At 40.9% G+C, this 15,271-nt stretch overlaps 2 protein-coding genes across 2 annotated transcripts; one reads left to right on the top strand and one right to left on the bottom strand.

Annotated features, from left to right (window-relative positions):
• The first annotated feature begins 1,815 nt into the window (after positions 1–1,815).
• LOC137745031 (transmembrane protein, putative (DUF288)) lies at positions 1,816–6,314 on the top strand. Its single transcript, XM_068484884.2, has 3 exons — positions 1,816–4,053; positions 5,338–5,464; positions 5,585–6,314. The coding sequence occupies exons 1-3, from the start codon at positions 2,375–2,377 to the stop codon at positions 6,056–6,058; spliced, it is 2,280 nt and encodes a 759-aa protein (XP_068340985.2). The 5' UTR covers positions 1,816–2,374; the 3' UTR covers positions 6,059–6,314.
• Positions 6,315–6,717: 403 nt separating this feature from the next.
• On the bottom strand, positions 6,718–12,333 carry LOC137745707 (magnesium-chelatase subunit ChlH, chloroplastic). The gene is made up of 5 exons (XM_068485704.2): positions 10,553–12,333; positions 10,259–10,341; positions 7,984–9,786; positions 7,417–7,893; positions 6,718–7,329 (listed from the first exon to the last, which is right to left on the bottom strand). The coding sequence occupies exons 1-5, from the start codon at positions 11,952–11,954 to the stop codon at positions 6,952–6,954; spliced, it is 4,143 nt and encodes a 1,380-aa protein (XP_068341805.2). The 5' UTR covers positions 11,955–12,333; the 3' UTR covers positions 6,718–6,951.
• Positions 12,334–15,271: the final 2,938 nt, after the last annotated feature.

The following is a 15,271-nucleotide window of genomic DNA, read 5'->3' as shown; positions in this document are numbered from 1 at the left end:
TGATAAACTTATACGAAGGTCGTCGAAATCCACCATAAGCTAAATGGAGTCGACTACTCATTTAGCAACTTGGATGACGTTGGGCTCTACAGCAGCCATCATGCCCTCAGCAACCACTTCGCACTTAGTAGTTTGCCCATCTAACACTTCATCTTTAGTAGCTCCGATCTTAGCAGCTCCGTTCTCGATTGCTTCATCTACAGCAGCTGAGAAATCAAACTCAAGCAATTTCCTCATTCTTAGCAAGCAGTCCAAACCGTGGCCCATGCCATGACATTTCCTCAACCCATGCCGAGCTAACCCTTGGCTCTAGCCAAGTCGTGGCCCTTGCCACACCATCTCTTTGGCTTATGCTAAGCCGTCTCTTGGCCCTTGCCAGCCCATGTGTCGCACCACCCCAACAGTTGCCCTGCAGTAGCACCACCCAATATGAAGACAAAAAATTAAGTTTTTCTTACCTTGGTGTGGCACAAAGAAGACAAAGAAATCAACGGAAGACGGTTCTTTGCACGGGTAAACGAAGAAGAATGCTAAGGGAAGGGGAACAAATATCCTCTAGCTTTCTCTCTTTCTTGTAAGGATAAATAATTGTCCTCGGAAGTTGATTTAATCCCCTACTTTAAGATAGGCTTAAATAGGCTTTGGTGGCGATTTATTTCCTTTTCCTTGAAGAATCTAATTCTAAGTCCAAGTAGGAATCTGCATCTAAGTTGAAGATCTCTACACTTACTGCCCTTGCAGCCTAGCAGGTGTGGGGGCATTTATGGAGCAATAAATAATCAAGAAAATTATGAATGTAACACGTGAACTTTTGGGTAAAATGGACAAAATTACCTTACCGGGATTCCCACGTGCATGCAACAGACAATAATGGTTCGATCAAGGAAGAGTCAAAGGTGATCAAAATGGTATTTATTCAAATCTCTCTTATCACTGCTCATCAAATCCTTATTCAAAAGGTAACTCTCAAAACTTCCTATTTAATTTGGGATTAATTACCATGTTAATTGCAAGATATTTTTTTTTCATATAATATCTTGCAATTATTTTCCAAATACACCATATATGGCCGGCCACTATTCTCCAAATAAAGCATACCACTCCCTTATAAATAGTCCTATTATCCCACTAAAAAACTTAGCCATTTGCTACCCACAAACTCCTAAACACATTATTTTCATAATTTTAATTTTGGCATCGAAGATTCTTCAGTCAAAGACCCTCATTAATCATGGGCGCGTGAGGCTTTTGATCTTAATCTTAGATGTTATTATTTTACAGGTGCATTTTTGTCAAATAAGAATATGGCGGAAATTTGCATCCACACGACTTGTCTTTTTTAATTAATGAAAGTATTTCATTTGGGAATTTGAGAGATTTTAATATATTTTCATGGAGTTTAATTGATTTGTAGAGATTCTACGTAAAATTTTAATTCAATTCCCTCGAAATCTCATGCGGAGAGGTGAGATTTGTGAATGCTTAAAATATACTACAAAATCTCTCTAATTTCCTCTAATTCGTCAACTTTTCCAAATTCTTTAAATTCAAATTCTAATTGAATACTTAGAATGTTATAAACTTTTTTAAAATTCTAATTGAATATATCTGGATTTCTAAGGATTTTAATAAATTATCTTAAAATCTTGATTGAATACATATTGAATTTCAAATAATCACTTAAAATTCTAATTGAATACCTTAGATTCGTTAAAAGAATTAAAATCTTTTAAAATTTCAACTAAATACATCCCCTTAGTTTGACCAAAAAAAATAAATAAATTATAAAGAGATGTGGGCGTAAGCCAAATCGTTCTTGATCATACGATAAGTAGTGTGAGAAATTCTCCATCGATCCAATGGATATACCATAAAATTGCAGAGCTGCAATGGAGAACAGCCAACTACAACAACTACAGAACGTGATCCAGTTCATATAAACAAATAAAAAATAATAAAATAGAAGAAGAAAGAAGACAGAGACCCCCCGTCCCCACCGCCAAACTGCAAGAGAGAGAGAGAGAGAGAGAGAGAGAGAGAGAGAGAGAGAGAAAGCAGTTGCATTCAATCAAGACGTGAAATTTAAGAAACTCTCTCTCTTCTCTGACTACCACACCTGTTGCCTGTCGGCAGTGCAACAACTTGAGCGTGCGAGAAAGAAAGAAAGCAATCACTCACCAACTTGCTGAAATCACACGCAGCCGGCAGCTCAGCTCTCAACATCTTGTTGCTGTACAGAAGCAGCACTGCGGGTGGATGTTTATCGGTGCATCTCAATCTGTCGATACAGCGTCCGAGTCAAGGCATTTCTGACTGAGCGCAGTCTGTCGATACAGAAAAATCTGGGGCGTTTGGGGGTTTTGAATTCGTTTCGATGTTTGTCCAAGAACGCAACGGACCCAAATCCCCAAAATACTCTCACTCCAACTCTAGGGCGTCGCTTTCCTTCGCTCCGAATCTCGATTTCTCCACATGGGTTTCCGAGAATCTGTACAAAATCGTCACCGTCGTGCTTCTGATCGCCACCGTCGCCGCCCTCTTCGTCCTCCGTAACATCGGTGACACCGCCGCCTTGCTCTGCTTCGAGACCCAGGCTCAGAACCTCGAGAAGATTCGGATGCCCCAGCTCGAATCCACCGTCAAGACCATCTCCGACACGTCGTCTCCCTACGCAAACTTCCGATCTGAGAAATGGGTTGTCGTTTCCGTCTCCGATTACCCGTCTGACTCGCTCAAGAAGCTTGTGAAGCTCAAGGGGTGGCAGGTCCTGGCGATTGGGAACTCCAAAACGCCGTCGGATTGGAGCCTCAAAGGTGCTATCTTTCTGTCCCTTGAACAACAAGCTCAATTGGGTTTTAGGGTTTTGGAGTACCTGCCTTATGATTCTTATGTTAGGAAGAGTGTGGGTTACTTGTTTGCGATCCAGCACGGGGCGAAGAAGATCTTCGACGCTGATGATCGCGGAGAGGTGATTGGTGATGATTTGGGTAAACATTTTGATGTGGAATTGATGGGTGAGGGTGCTAGGCAAGAGACTATCTTGCAGTATAGCCATGAGAATCCCAACAGGACCATTGTGAACCCGTATATTCATTTCGGGCAACGCTCTGTGTGGCCGAGAGGTTTGCCATTGGAGAATGTTGGTGAGCTTGGCCATGAAGAGTTCTACACTGAGGTTTTTGGTGGAAAGCAGTTTATACAACAGGGTATATCCAATGGACTTCCTGATGTCGATTCTGTGTTTTATTTTACACGAAAATCGGGTTTGGAAGCGTTTGATATCAGGTTTGATGACCATGCCCCAAAAGTGGCATTGCCGCAGGGGACGATGGTGCCTGTTAATTCTTTCAATACTATTTACCATTCGTCGGCATTTTGGGGTTTGATGCTTCCTGTTTCTGTTAGCACAATGGCTTCTGATATATTAAGGGGTTACTGGGGGCAAAGGCTTTTGTGGGAAATAGGTGGATATGTTGTAGTTTATCCCCCAACTGTTCATCGGTATGATAGAATTCAGGCATACCCCTTTTCTGAAGAGAAAGATCTTCATGTTAATGTAGGACGTTTGATCAAATTTTTGGTTTCATGGAGATCGGGTAAGCATAGGTTGTTTGAAAAGATTTTGGAGTTAAGTTTTGTCATGGCAGAAGAGGGGTTTTGGACTGAGAAGGATCTGAAGTTTACCGCTGCTTGGCTTCATGACTTAATTGCTGTTGGGTATCAGCAGCCTAGATTAATGTCATTGGAATTGGATCGGCCACGGGCAAATATTGGTCATGGGGATACAAAAGAGTTTGTCCCGCAAAAATTTCCATCAGTTCATCTTGGAGTTGAGGAAACAGGAACAGTGAACTATGAAATTGGAAATTTGATTAGATGGAGGAAGAATTTTGGGAATGTTGTGCTTATCATGTTTTGTAGTGGACCTGTGGAACGTACTGCTTTGGAATGGAGATTGCTTTATGGGCGGATATTTAAAACTGTGATCATTTTGTCTGATCTAAAGAACACCGATCTTGCTGTTGAAGAAGGAAAATTGGATAATATATACAAGTAAGTCGTTTTTCTCAAGAATTTGAACCTCATCTTGCTTATAAGACTTTTATTAGATTACTTTGTTGGCTTTCAATCATGTTGAATTGTTTAGTTTCGCTTCCTATATTCTTCTGGGTAGCTGGGGAGTAAGGATTAAGAAGAGAAGGGGATGCGTGGTAATCAATTGAAACTTGTTTTGATTTAGATACATTAATCCAAGGATTAGGTTAGATACAAGTTTAAGTGATATCAAAATTGTGGACATTTGAGTTTTCTATTTTTAAAGGTATTGATTAATTGTTGCAAGAACAACTGGGATAAACCATCTTGATATAGTTGTATTGGACTTCTCATAGTTTAAGACTTGTTAGGCATAGTAGTAGATGAGAATAGGAGCTTAAACGTGCAGTTAAAAGTAAAAGTAGGGCATCTTTTGAGACATGCAATTTTATATAACCGGACGCATTTGCAGTTAACATAAGAAATTTGCTTGTATGAAATTAATAGAGTGGCATCAGTGACCTAGCTAAGTTGCACGAGTTTATCATCTATGACAACTTTGGGGATTGATACCCACAGTATAGGTTTTTGTCATCAAGTAGGGGATGTCATTCTAAGCTCTGTCCATTTCTTGAAGGCAGAGTGCAGAAAGTTTCATCGCTTAAAGGGGTGGTAGTCTCAAGCTGCATTTATTTATTTTTTTGGTATATATCTGCATTGGGATCCCACAACATATTCAGTAGCTTGTTACCAGAATTCGAGATTCAGTTGCATGTCTTCCTGATTGTTTTATAATTGAATTTCCGCAGTTAATGGTTGGTATTAGTTATACTAAAAAACCCCGCGGTTTAGAAAATATTTTAATTTTAGAGGAGTATTGTTGTTTTTCATTTCTTCTCGGTTTTGTGAATTGGTGCCTTTTGGAAAGGCCTATGGGCTAGTTACATTTATCTGCTAAATAAGATGAGTTAACTGAAGACAGCTTCAGAAGCAAGTCCTATAACCCCCAATTCTATTTTAGGCTGCAGAATCTGTGCATATCCCCTGGAATATGTCTGGTACAAAGTATCTTTTATTTGAAGCACTGTTGAATTGCTTCCTTAGAAAGCAAGTTTGGTAGTTTCGCTGTCAATTTTACTTTTTCATAAGTATTCATTTTCATAGTTTATGATGGTGGAGAAATGGTTGTATGTGAAATCCTAACTGTTTTTTACTTACATTTTGGTTAAAGCTATAAGCTGGAATTAGTTAAGATGGGCCATTGCTAATTTTCTGGTTGTGCTTTTTCATATTTCTTTGTAGGTACATGCCCAAAATTTTTGATCGATATTCCGGTGCAGATGGATTTTTATTTCTTCAGGACAATACTATTCTTAATTACTGGAATCTTCTACAGGCAGACAAAACTAAATTGTGGATCACAAATGAGGTAACTTGACTTCGAATAACCTGTTTACACACATATAAACCTTCTATAATAGGAATACAAAATTAAAAATTCAAACCGTTATAGTATTGCTTTCTCCCTCACAATTTCAATGGGATTCAGGTATCCAAGTCTTGGAGTACTGTGTCAACAAAAGACAACCCAGAAGAATGGTTTTCAAAGCAAGCAGGCATGGTAAAGAAGGTTGTTAGCACGATGCCAGTTCACTTCCAAGTCAGTTATAAGAACAGTGTAACTAGTCGCAAGAGCATCACATTATGCAGTTCTGAGGTGTTCTACATCCCTCGTCGGTTTGTAGCTGACTTCGTCGATCTTGTTAATCTAGTTGGGAATCTAGAAATTCATTACAAGGTTGCCATTCCAATGTTCTTTCAAGCATTAGATTCACCTCAGAACTTTGACTCGGTGCTCAGTACAATGATCTATGAGGAACAACTACCTTCTACGAATTCTTCATCCTTGTATTCGGCTAAAGTACCTGCGGTTCACCCATGGAGTGTGACAAGCGAACAAGAGTTCATTAAACTAATAAGGGTAATGGCAGAAGGTGATCCTCTCCTAATGGAGTTAGTTTGAAGGTAAATTCATCTCTTTTGATACTAAAAATACCATGAAAAGGGTGTAAGAAAACATGTACCATTTCGTTAACTGTCATACGGAACTCTTTTCTTCTTTTTTAGGGGGTTATCTTTGGTCGCTTTTTTCCTTGTTTTCATTTTCTGTAGGTTTACGTTTTACCATTCATTAGTGATTGAAGATCCCCCCAAAAGATGTATTCATCAATCTCTTTTTGTTCATCAATATATGAAATTAGAATTTGTGTCTTCAACAATCCCAAATTTGACTTGTAGATTGATTCAAATTCTTGCAACTGCTACATTTGGGTTTTTTGTTAGAATGTCTGTGTCTCAAACGTAATATCATCTTGAGATATTTAACGCCCCGAGACTTACCGGTACCGATGGCTAGCTCTCCAACCTTTATTTCTTTTGGCAATTCGTTCTCTACAGAAACCCCGAAATGTAATTTCAGTGGGGGGAATGAGTAAGCTCGGGCGATTTCATTCATAACCTTCCTCCTGTGAGGGACGGGTCACACCCCGAAATCACTAAGCATACTCATTCACTGTCATCAGACTAAGAACCTGATGGTAATCAATACTAGTTCTGTTATTTTGACATTTGAGAGCCGTCAATGTATGGGAAACTGATAGCTAACAGACGATATGGAGATTGTTTATGACAGAAATTGTGAAACCATGTATTTATAGGACTTTAAAATGTGCAAAGTAGCAGTACAGGTACATATCCCCGAAAACGAATTGAACGACGGTGGGGAACTGGTTAAAAAGTGCCTGTCCTTTTGGAAGGAGCTGGAGGAAGGGAGGGGCAGAGAGGAGCTCCAGTAAATCGTTGTGTTACTGATATTTGCAAATTAATTTACACTGTTCTCAACAACGCGGTATGAGTTTACCGATCGATTCCCTCAATTTTGTCTTCAACTTCTTGGTACAATTCCTTCAACTTCTCAATATTCTCCTCTGCAGTGTCCCAGTAACCGCGTCCGTTGGCCTCGAGGAATGTCTGTACCAGCTTCCTGAAGGAGTTTGGATTCGTTTTCATGAGCCTTTCCAACATCTCCTTGTCTTGAATGAAAGTTGTGTTGGCCTCTTCGTACACCCAGTTGTCAACTTGGCCAGAAGTTGCACTCCACCCAACCGTGTTAGTCAGCCTTTTCTCAATTTCCCGAACACCCTCGTATCCGCTTGACAACATTCCTTCGTACCACTTCGGGTTCAACAACTTCGTCCTTGCATCAAGACGTACGGTCTCAGACAGTGTGCGAACCTGCATTGCAAGACAAGCTTGTTAACTGGACACTGGAGATTCTGCAGTATAAGCAAAAATATAGTACACCGGCGTATCGATTCTCACCTGGGCATTAGCTGTGGTGGTGTCAGCAATGTAAGCACTGGGTTTCTTTCCATCTTTCCTTAGGCTTTGCACCAGATTGGTCGGATCCGAGTCAAAGTAGTGACTCACATCAGTGAGTGAGATCTCCGACGAGTCAAGGTTTTGGAATGTTGCCTCAGCTGTGCTCAGAGCCATCTCAAAAACTTTCCTGTTCTCAGCCATGCCTACACCGGGGGCATCAGAATCAAAAGCAAACGACTTCCGGCTTAGATACATGTCTTGCAGCTGCTTCTCATCGTTCCATGAGGAGTTTTCCACAGCAAGGTTTATGTTGGAGGAATATGATCCCGAGGCATTGGAGAAGATTCGGGTTGCAGCTTCACGAACCCCGATCCCTAGGGTTTCTGCTTGCTCCAGTGCGTGCTTCCTGATGAAGTTTTTCTCCACTGGCTCGTCTAGTTCAGCTACCATCTTCACTGCCCGGTCAAGCAAATTCATCTGCAGACAATAAAATTTTGAGAAATCGTAACTATTTTATACTATTGTGAGTGCCACATTAAGTTTCTAACGTGTATCACAAGACAATACCTGATTGATGAAGAGGTCTCTGAAAACACCTGAGCAGTTGACAACGACATCAATCCTCGGTCTTCCAAGCTCCTCGAGAGGTACTATCTCCACCCGGTTGACCCGTCCAAAAGCATCAGCAACTGGTAATACACCCACCATCCACAAAACCTGAGCCAAGGATTCACCATAGGTCTTGATATTGTCTGTACCCCACAATACAAGTGCTACGGTCTCAGGATACTTTCCCCCGTTATCGATCTTCTGCCTCTCTATCAGCCTCTCCACCACAATTTTTGCACTCTGCATTGCTGCTGTTGTGGGAATAGATTGTGGATCAAGTGCATGAATATTCTTTCCTGTTGGCAACACTTTCGGGTTTCTTATCGGGTCACCACCAGGCCCTGGCTCTACATATTTACCCTCCAATGCTTGTTTCAAACTCCCTATCTCATTGTCAGCCACAATTAGCTTCAAGCATTCTGCCAAGAACACGAACAATGTTCTGAGCTTCTCCCTGTCAGCCCTATAAAATTTTGTGTTTGACAAGTACTGCACCCATGGTTCGTTTATACCGAACCCAAGGATTGAGCTTAGTTTATCAGCTACGTCAACTACTTGGCCCTTGCTATTTGTCGTACGCTCCACAAATGCATAAATTGCTCCCCGTGATGTGTCAGTTATTTGCCGAAGAAGTTCTACATCCTTCAATATCCCTTTATCGCTGCTTCTGTAAATATCCTCTATGTCCCTTCCGGCTGTCCCTGCTAATATGGATGGGAGGGAAGAAATCCCTTCTTCTGGACGGTCCAGTGCAGCAATGTTAACCAGAGTTGCAACTGCTTCCATGGCTGTGGGAGGCTCACCAATGACATGAAGCCCGCAAGGCAATAGGCGGGATTCAATCTCCATGATTTTGGAATACACCTTTCCAACCACAAGATCTCGTTCTTTTGCTGAGATTTCCACTCCTTCTTCGGGTAGGTCTACGTCCTTGTCGAGATTGCACTGCTTGGCTGTGCTGATTATTGAGCTAACAATCTGTGACCCGCGGCCTGTGTCTTTCAGGGATTGATAGGAGGAGATGAGCTCACTCAACTGCTTAAGACCTTTGTAAAGTCCAGCATTTTCTGCAGGAGGAGTCAGATAGCTGATAGTGTTGGCATAGCTACGACGTTTAGCTATGGTAGCTTCAGATGGGTTGTTAGCAGCATAGTAATAAACATTGGGGATGTTCCCAATCAGACTGTCCGGGAAACAGGCGTCACTCATTCCCACCTGTTTTCCAGGCATGAATTCGAGTGAACCGTGAGTACCAAAATGTAGAACAGCATCAGCTTGGAATATCTTTTCAACAAATGAATAGTATGCTGCAAAGCCGTGATGTGGGCTAGCAGATTTGGAGAACAGTAGCCTCATCGGATCACCCTCATAGCCAAATGTGGGCTGAACACCGATGAAGACATTACCGTATTGTTTCCCATATACCAACAGATTCTCTCCATCAGAGTTGAGGTTACCGGGAGGTTTTCCCCAGTTTTCCTCCAATGCAGTGGCATATGGAGTCAGACTTTGGTATTCACGGACCCCCATCTTGTATGCAACATTCAGATTTGGGCTGCTGAATTGAGCCTCTTTGTCGTGAATTACATCCTCGATCAAGGCCTCTGAAGTCTCTGGAAGGCTCTCAACATTGTAACCATCTCTTTTGAGTTCTTGCAGAACCGAGAAGATTGAGGCAAAAACATTGAGGTAGGCAGCTGTTCCAACATTTCCTTTGTCTGGAGGGAAACTGAACACCGTGATAGCTACCTTCTTCTCTGCCTGCATCAGTGTACAAAGTTTGTTCAGTGAATAATCACAGATTGAAGACATCATGCCTACGAAATACATTTTACTCATGAACAGCAAGAAGATGATGATATTTTAGTATCCCATTATACCACCCGAGGTAATAGGTAATTTACTTTCGTCATCTTCGTTAAGATCAAATTTCTATCTTAGATTCTGAAGCAATGACTGAAGCAACGATGAAACTCGAGGCATATTCAAAGCTTTTAGGTTTACAAGATTTCTTGATACACCCGCTTCACAACCCTGAAGACCCCCATCAGGAGCCGAAAAAGTGCAGATTCATGAAGTTACTTCTTTCATAGTCATTTTTAAAGATAGATATGCAATTATAGTGTTCTATATCGAAACTAGGCATGAAAGTTCGTTCTTTACAGGTTCATGTCATGTGTTCAAAGCGACTTCCTTAATTCTACGGAGAAACAAGAAAACGTAAAGTGCATACCTTTGCCTTCCTTTTCAGTTCACCCCATCTGATTGCCCTGATGCAGAGCTGTTCTACCCTCTTGTGAAGAGCATGTGATTTCCCTGCAATCACATTACAATATTAAGAAACACTTGGTAAATTTCGAATACAACGGTTCATATGAAGAAGCACAGAGAATAATTTTTTCGGTTAAGCTTTCCAAAACTAAGAAGGCGTTTATCTTCCGGCTTTCTTCTTAGTAGTCATTCCGAAGTGCTAAATGAAGACTAGTTAAGAATCATAGACATGGTAAAAGGATAAAGCTTTACTGACCTGTTCTAGGATCCCGGCCAGCGAAAACGATGGGCTCCATGCCTCCATCCAGCTCTGGGAGAGCCACTTGCAATGCCACCTGAATTGGGTGCAGACCCAAAGTGCTATTCAACCACTCCTCAGTAGTCTGGAACACCAAAGGCAATGCGACAATGTATGGAACGTCGAGCTTCATCAGAGCTTCAACGGCCCGCGGATGATCCTGTCTTGCTGGCCCCCCAACAAGAGCAAAACCAGTAAGCGAAATCGCAGAATGAATGAACGGCTTCTTAGTAACCGGATCAATCAGAAACCTCTCAACCGGCCCTGAAAAGTCAAGCCCACCAGCGAAAATCGGTATCACCTTTGCCCCTCTTGCCTCCAATTCCATGATCACAGCCACGTAGTGACTCTCATCTCCGGTAACAATGTGACTCCTCTGTAGAATCAACCCGACCACAGGCGCATTCGGGCTCTTAAGCTTCTCATTGGCATCCTTCCTAGTTCCATACCAATTCAAGTACTCCTTCACATCATCATACATACAAGGTGCCAAAGGGTGCCAAATTCCGGTATCCAAAAATAAAACCGGGTCTGAATACGGAATCTTTTCCCCTTTCAGAGCCGGAACGTAAGACCCCGATATCATCTTCACGAAATTCTGCAAGTTATCCGGCGATCCACCGAGCCAAAACTGCAAACTGAGAATGTAAAGCCTAGCATCCTGAGCTTTATCGCTCGGCAGGTACTTCAACACCTTCGGCAAAGTCCTCACAAGCTTGAGCATGCTGTCAGCGAACCCGGCGGACTGCTTCTTCCTCTTGAACAGCTGAAAAAAGGGGCTTTTCGATTGCCCGAGCTGCGACATGCTGAAAGACCCCAACTTGTTGAGCCTCATGACTTCTGGCATTGACGGAAACACCAATACTGCATCCATCCTGTCCCTCTGCTTCTCCACAGCCTCCTTCACCTTGACTGCAAGCTCCTCCACAAAAATCAAGGACCCAATGAATATGTTGGCGTCCTCGAGGTCTTGGCAGAACATTTTGTAGGTGTCGACGTCACGAAGCTCTTCGACTAGATAACCCACAACTTGGAAGGAGGCGTAGCGGTTGCCGGCGTTGAGGGACTGGACAGCGGCTGTGAGGGAGGATTGGTACTGAGCCTCCAGGACGACATAGACAATTTTGACAGTGGGGAGGCCCTGCTTGTTTTCGGGGACGATGCGGCGGACTTCCTGGGTGGTTTGGGTGAAGAGGCCATTGCCCATGGCACATTTCACTTTGAGGGAGGACTTTGAGCCCAAATTGCTGGTTTTTTTGGGGAGGAAGGAGTGGAGAAAGTATTGCTTTCTGGAGAGGGAAGAAAGTTGGTCTGTTTTTGCGTTGTGTAAGGTGAAAGGTGAAGACACCAATGAAGCCATTGCCAATCAGCTTCTCTCCACCACCAAAAGCAGAGACTCCTCTGTTTCAAAAGTGAGGAGTGAGAAAGTGGAGTTAGAGAGAGAGAGAGAGAGAGAGAGAGAGAGAAAGAAATAGAGCTAGAGAGAGAGAGGGAGAAAGAGAAAAGCAGAGAGCTCTCTTTCTTTTTCTTTGGGTTCTGGAGAAGATTGGAGTCTTATAGTTTGTGTGAAGGGAGGGAGGAGAGCAGAACGACACTTGGGGGAGTGAGGAAGAAACAGTTGGTTTTCATGGCCAGTGGTGGAAGTTGGGGACACGTGGCTTAATGGGTAGTCAGGGAATTATGAGGGAAGTTTTTTTATGAGGTAGAGTTTCAATTTGGTCTATAATTTTTGGAGGAGTGAGAGAGGGAGGAGAGAGAGAAGGAGAATCAAGAAGCGGGCAATGGGAGTGTGGTAAGCTAATCTGTTTGGGTCATTGTGATGGAGTTTGCTGCATTCTGATTGGTTGGAATGGATTTCTTATAAGGAGGCGTGAGAGAGAGAGAGTGGATGATGAGAGAGAGAGTGGATGATGAGAGAGAAAGGGGGAAAAGGAAAGATATTCCTTAATTTCATTTTCTTGTAAAAAAAATCCCGTCTTTTTAATAAATTTGTGTCCTTTTTCAGTAAAAAGTAGATATTTTTTTTCCTGTGGAAGCCCTGAGAACACCAAGTATCTAAAGCATAAACTTGAAGAGAGAGAAAGAGGGAGGGGGTGTGAGTTAAATAAGAACCAGTTATAACGACTGGAGAAGACAATGACACATGAATGTACTACATAATATATGGCCCTCGTGAATTCAGGTCCTTTTTATCTCGGATGCAAGAGAAGGATGGAGGTGAAACAGGTTCACCGTCGTTGGAGTATATCAGATTACTAGTATAAAGTTACGTCGACAATTTTACACATAACTTTATACTTGTGATATGAGACTTACGGTAGCGGGAAACCCCTCCTAGGTGGTTCTCTTCGAATCAAGACCTCAATTGAAATTATGAAGGCAAGTTTTACCACACAAAAACAAAGCAAAAAGAAAAAAAATGTTGTAATGTAATATGTGGATGGTCCACATGAATAGTTTATTACTATTCATTCAAAGAAAAATTAGATGGGTTATCATTCATATGAAGAAAGTTTGTAAAGCAAATAGTATTGCTACAATAATTTTTTGCCTATAAAATGAGAGCATACGGAGAAAGAAAGAAAGGGAGAAAGAAAAGAAGAGAGAGGAAAAGAAGAGAAAGAAGTGAGATACACAATAAAATACCAGTAAGCTGGGCTAAAGAGAAGAAAGAAAATAGTAAGAGTTATCTTTGTACTCCTATTATTTCACATAATAAAAGAAATTATTACTGCTGCCCCGAGGATGTAGGCACACTTGCCGAACGTCGTAAATATTATGTTTTATTTACTTTATGTTTCACTGCACACATACCGTCGATTTTACAACACGTTATCAGCACGAAAAGCTCTCGTGTCGGTGGAAAGCACAACGCTATAAATCTAGTAAAGCACTACTTACCTCTCACCTCTGTCGGCTGGAATCTCACAGATAAGAAAATCTTTTCATTCCGTTTTTATATCTCTTTATAACTAATTTTCTTAAAGTAAATATACATTTGTGTTGTAATTCACAGGCCATTCATTGTGGATGGCCACCTATCCCACTACCAATCCACTGTTCATCCCACCACAACTTTGTATAAAGCTTTGTCTATAAAATGGATGAGAAGAAGGAGAGCATATATACATAGATAGACATACGACTGAAAAGAGAGAAAAGAAAGAAGGAAGAAGAGAGGAAGAAGAGAGAAGCCACAAGGCTCACGGTAGAGAGAAGAAAAAAAAGAGGAGAGAATAGAGAGAGATATTTTTGTAATCTTATTACTTCAGATTATAAATGAAAGCATCACTGCTGCTTCGAGGACGTACTCCAGTCACACTAACTATAAAGGAACCTCATAAATTTTGTGTCTTGTTTATTTATTCCACTGCACACACCATCGATTTTACAACACGTTATCAACACGAGAAGCTCTCGTGTCGGTGGAAAGCACAAAACCACAAATCATGTTCACCTATGTTGCCTAGAATCTCACAGATAAGAAAATCTTTTCATTTCATCATAAAATCTTTGTACTACTGATTTCCCTTAAGCAAATATATATATGTTGTTGTATGACTGTATATCATCATTTGCAGAAGCAAAAGGGTACAAACTCAAAATTCGTAAAGAATCTGACAACCATATAAACATCCTCAGAACTCCAATTAACAAACCTCGGATTGAAATACTTTCTTCTTCAAAGTTGTTCGTCCGCCCAGTACCTACAACATATCGAATTTTCAAAAAATTCCAACGATGCGATCATCACAAATGCCTAAAATACCAAACCAATTTTCAATTTTCGCAGAAAATTGGACAGGCGCCTTATGAGTACCAAAACTCCATTTGGGTAGCTCTGATCAAAATTGTTTCTTCACGAAAGTTGTTCGGTATCCTCTTATCCATATCATACTAAATTTTGAACTAAATATAATGGTTTGATTTTCTCATAATTTGCAAACACTCTTGACTCCAAAACTTATGGGAACCGTTTCGACTTTTTCGAAATTCACTGAAGGAGGAACACCAATTGGAACTTATTGTTACTATTACGTCTTGAGTAATTAAAGGGACTTAGAGTTGTGAAATGAAAAAAATAATAATCATAATAATAATAAAATAAAAAGAATGAAACAAAAGAAGTGGCAGACCAAGAAAAAAAAAAGAAGCAAAAGATGAGGACTTAATCATTGCATTTGTTGTTTTGGCATATTGATGTGCATGGTGTTGGTTTAAAACCCTATCACAAGTTCTATTTATTTATAGTGGGTAGAATTATTACCCTTTGCTTTAAAGTTTTGATATTTATGTGAATGGTGCTGAATCAAAACCCTTTTCACAAGCTTTATTTACTTAAAAGCAATTTATTTACCATGGTTGGAATTACCGCCTATTGCTTTAATTTATTTATTGTACTTCTTTTTGTTATGATGAGTACATACTGGACCCGAAGTTCCTTGATTAGATAAGAACCTGAAGTTTCTTGATCCTCATCACATAAAATGATTAGACCCGAAGTTCCATCATGCAAAAAGATCAGGAATGAAGTCCCTAGATCATTAAGATCGGACATGAAGTTTCTTGATACGTACCTTAAGTTTGAAGAGCTGAAGTGCCATAACTTAATTGTAATAAAGGCCATGAGAGTCCCAATTCATAGGCTATTAAATAAGGACCAAAAGTTCCTTGATG

Source organism: Pyrus communis, chromosome 12 (assembly GCF_041283825.1).
Source record: "Pyrus communis isolate YQ-2024b chromosome 12, ASM4128382v1, whole genome shotgun sequence".
NCBI classification, from domain to species: Eukaryota; Viridiplantae; Streptophyta; class Magnoliopsida; order Rosales; family Rosaceae; genus Pyrus; species Pyrus communis.
This window is presented reverse-complemented; position numbering and strand designations above follow the sequence as displayed.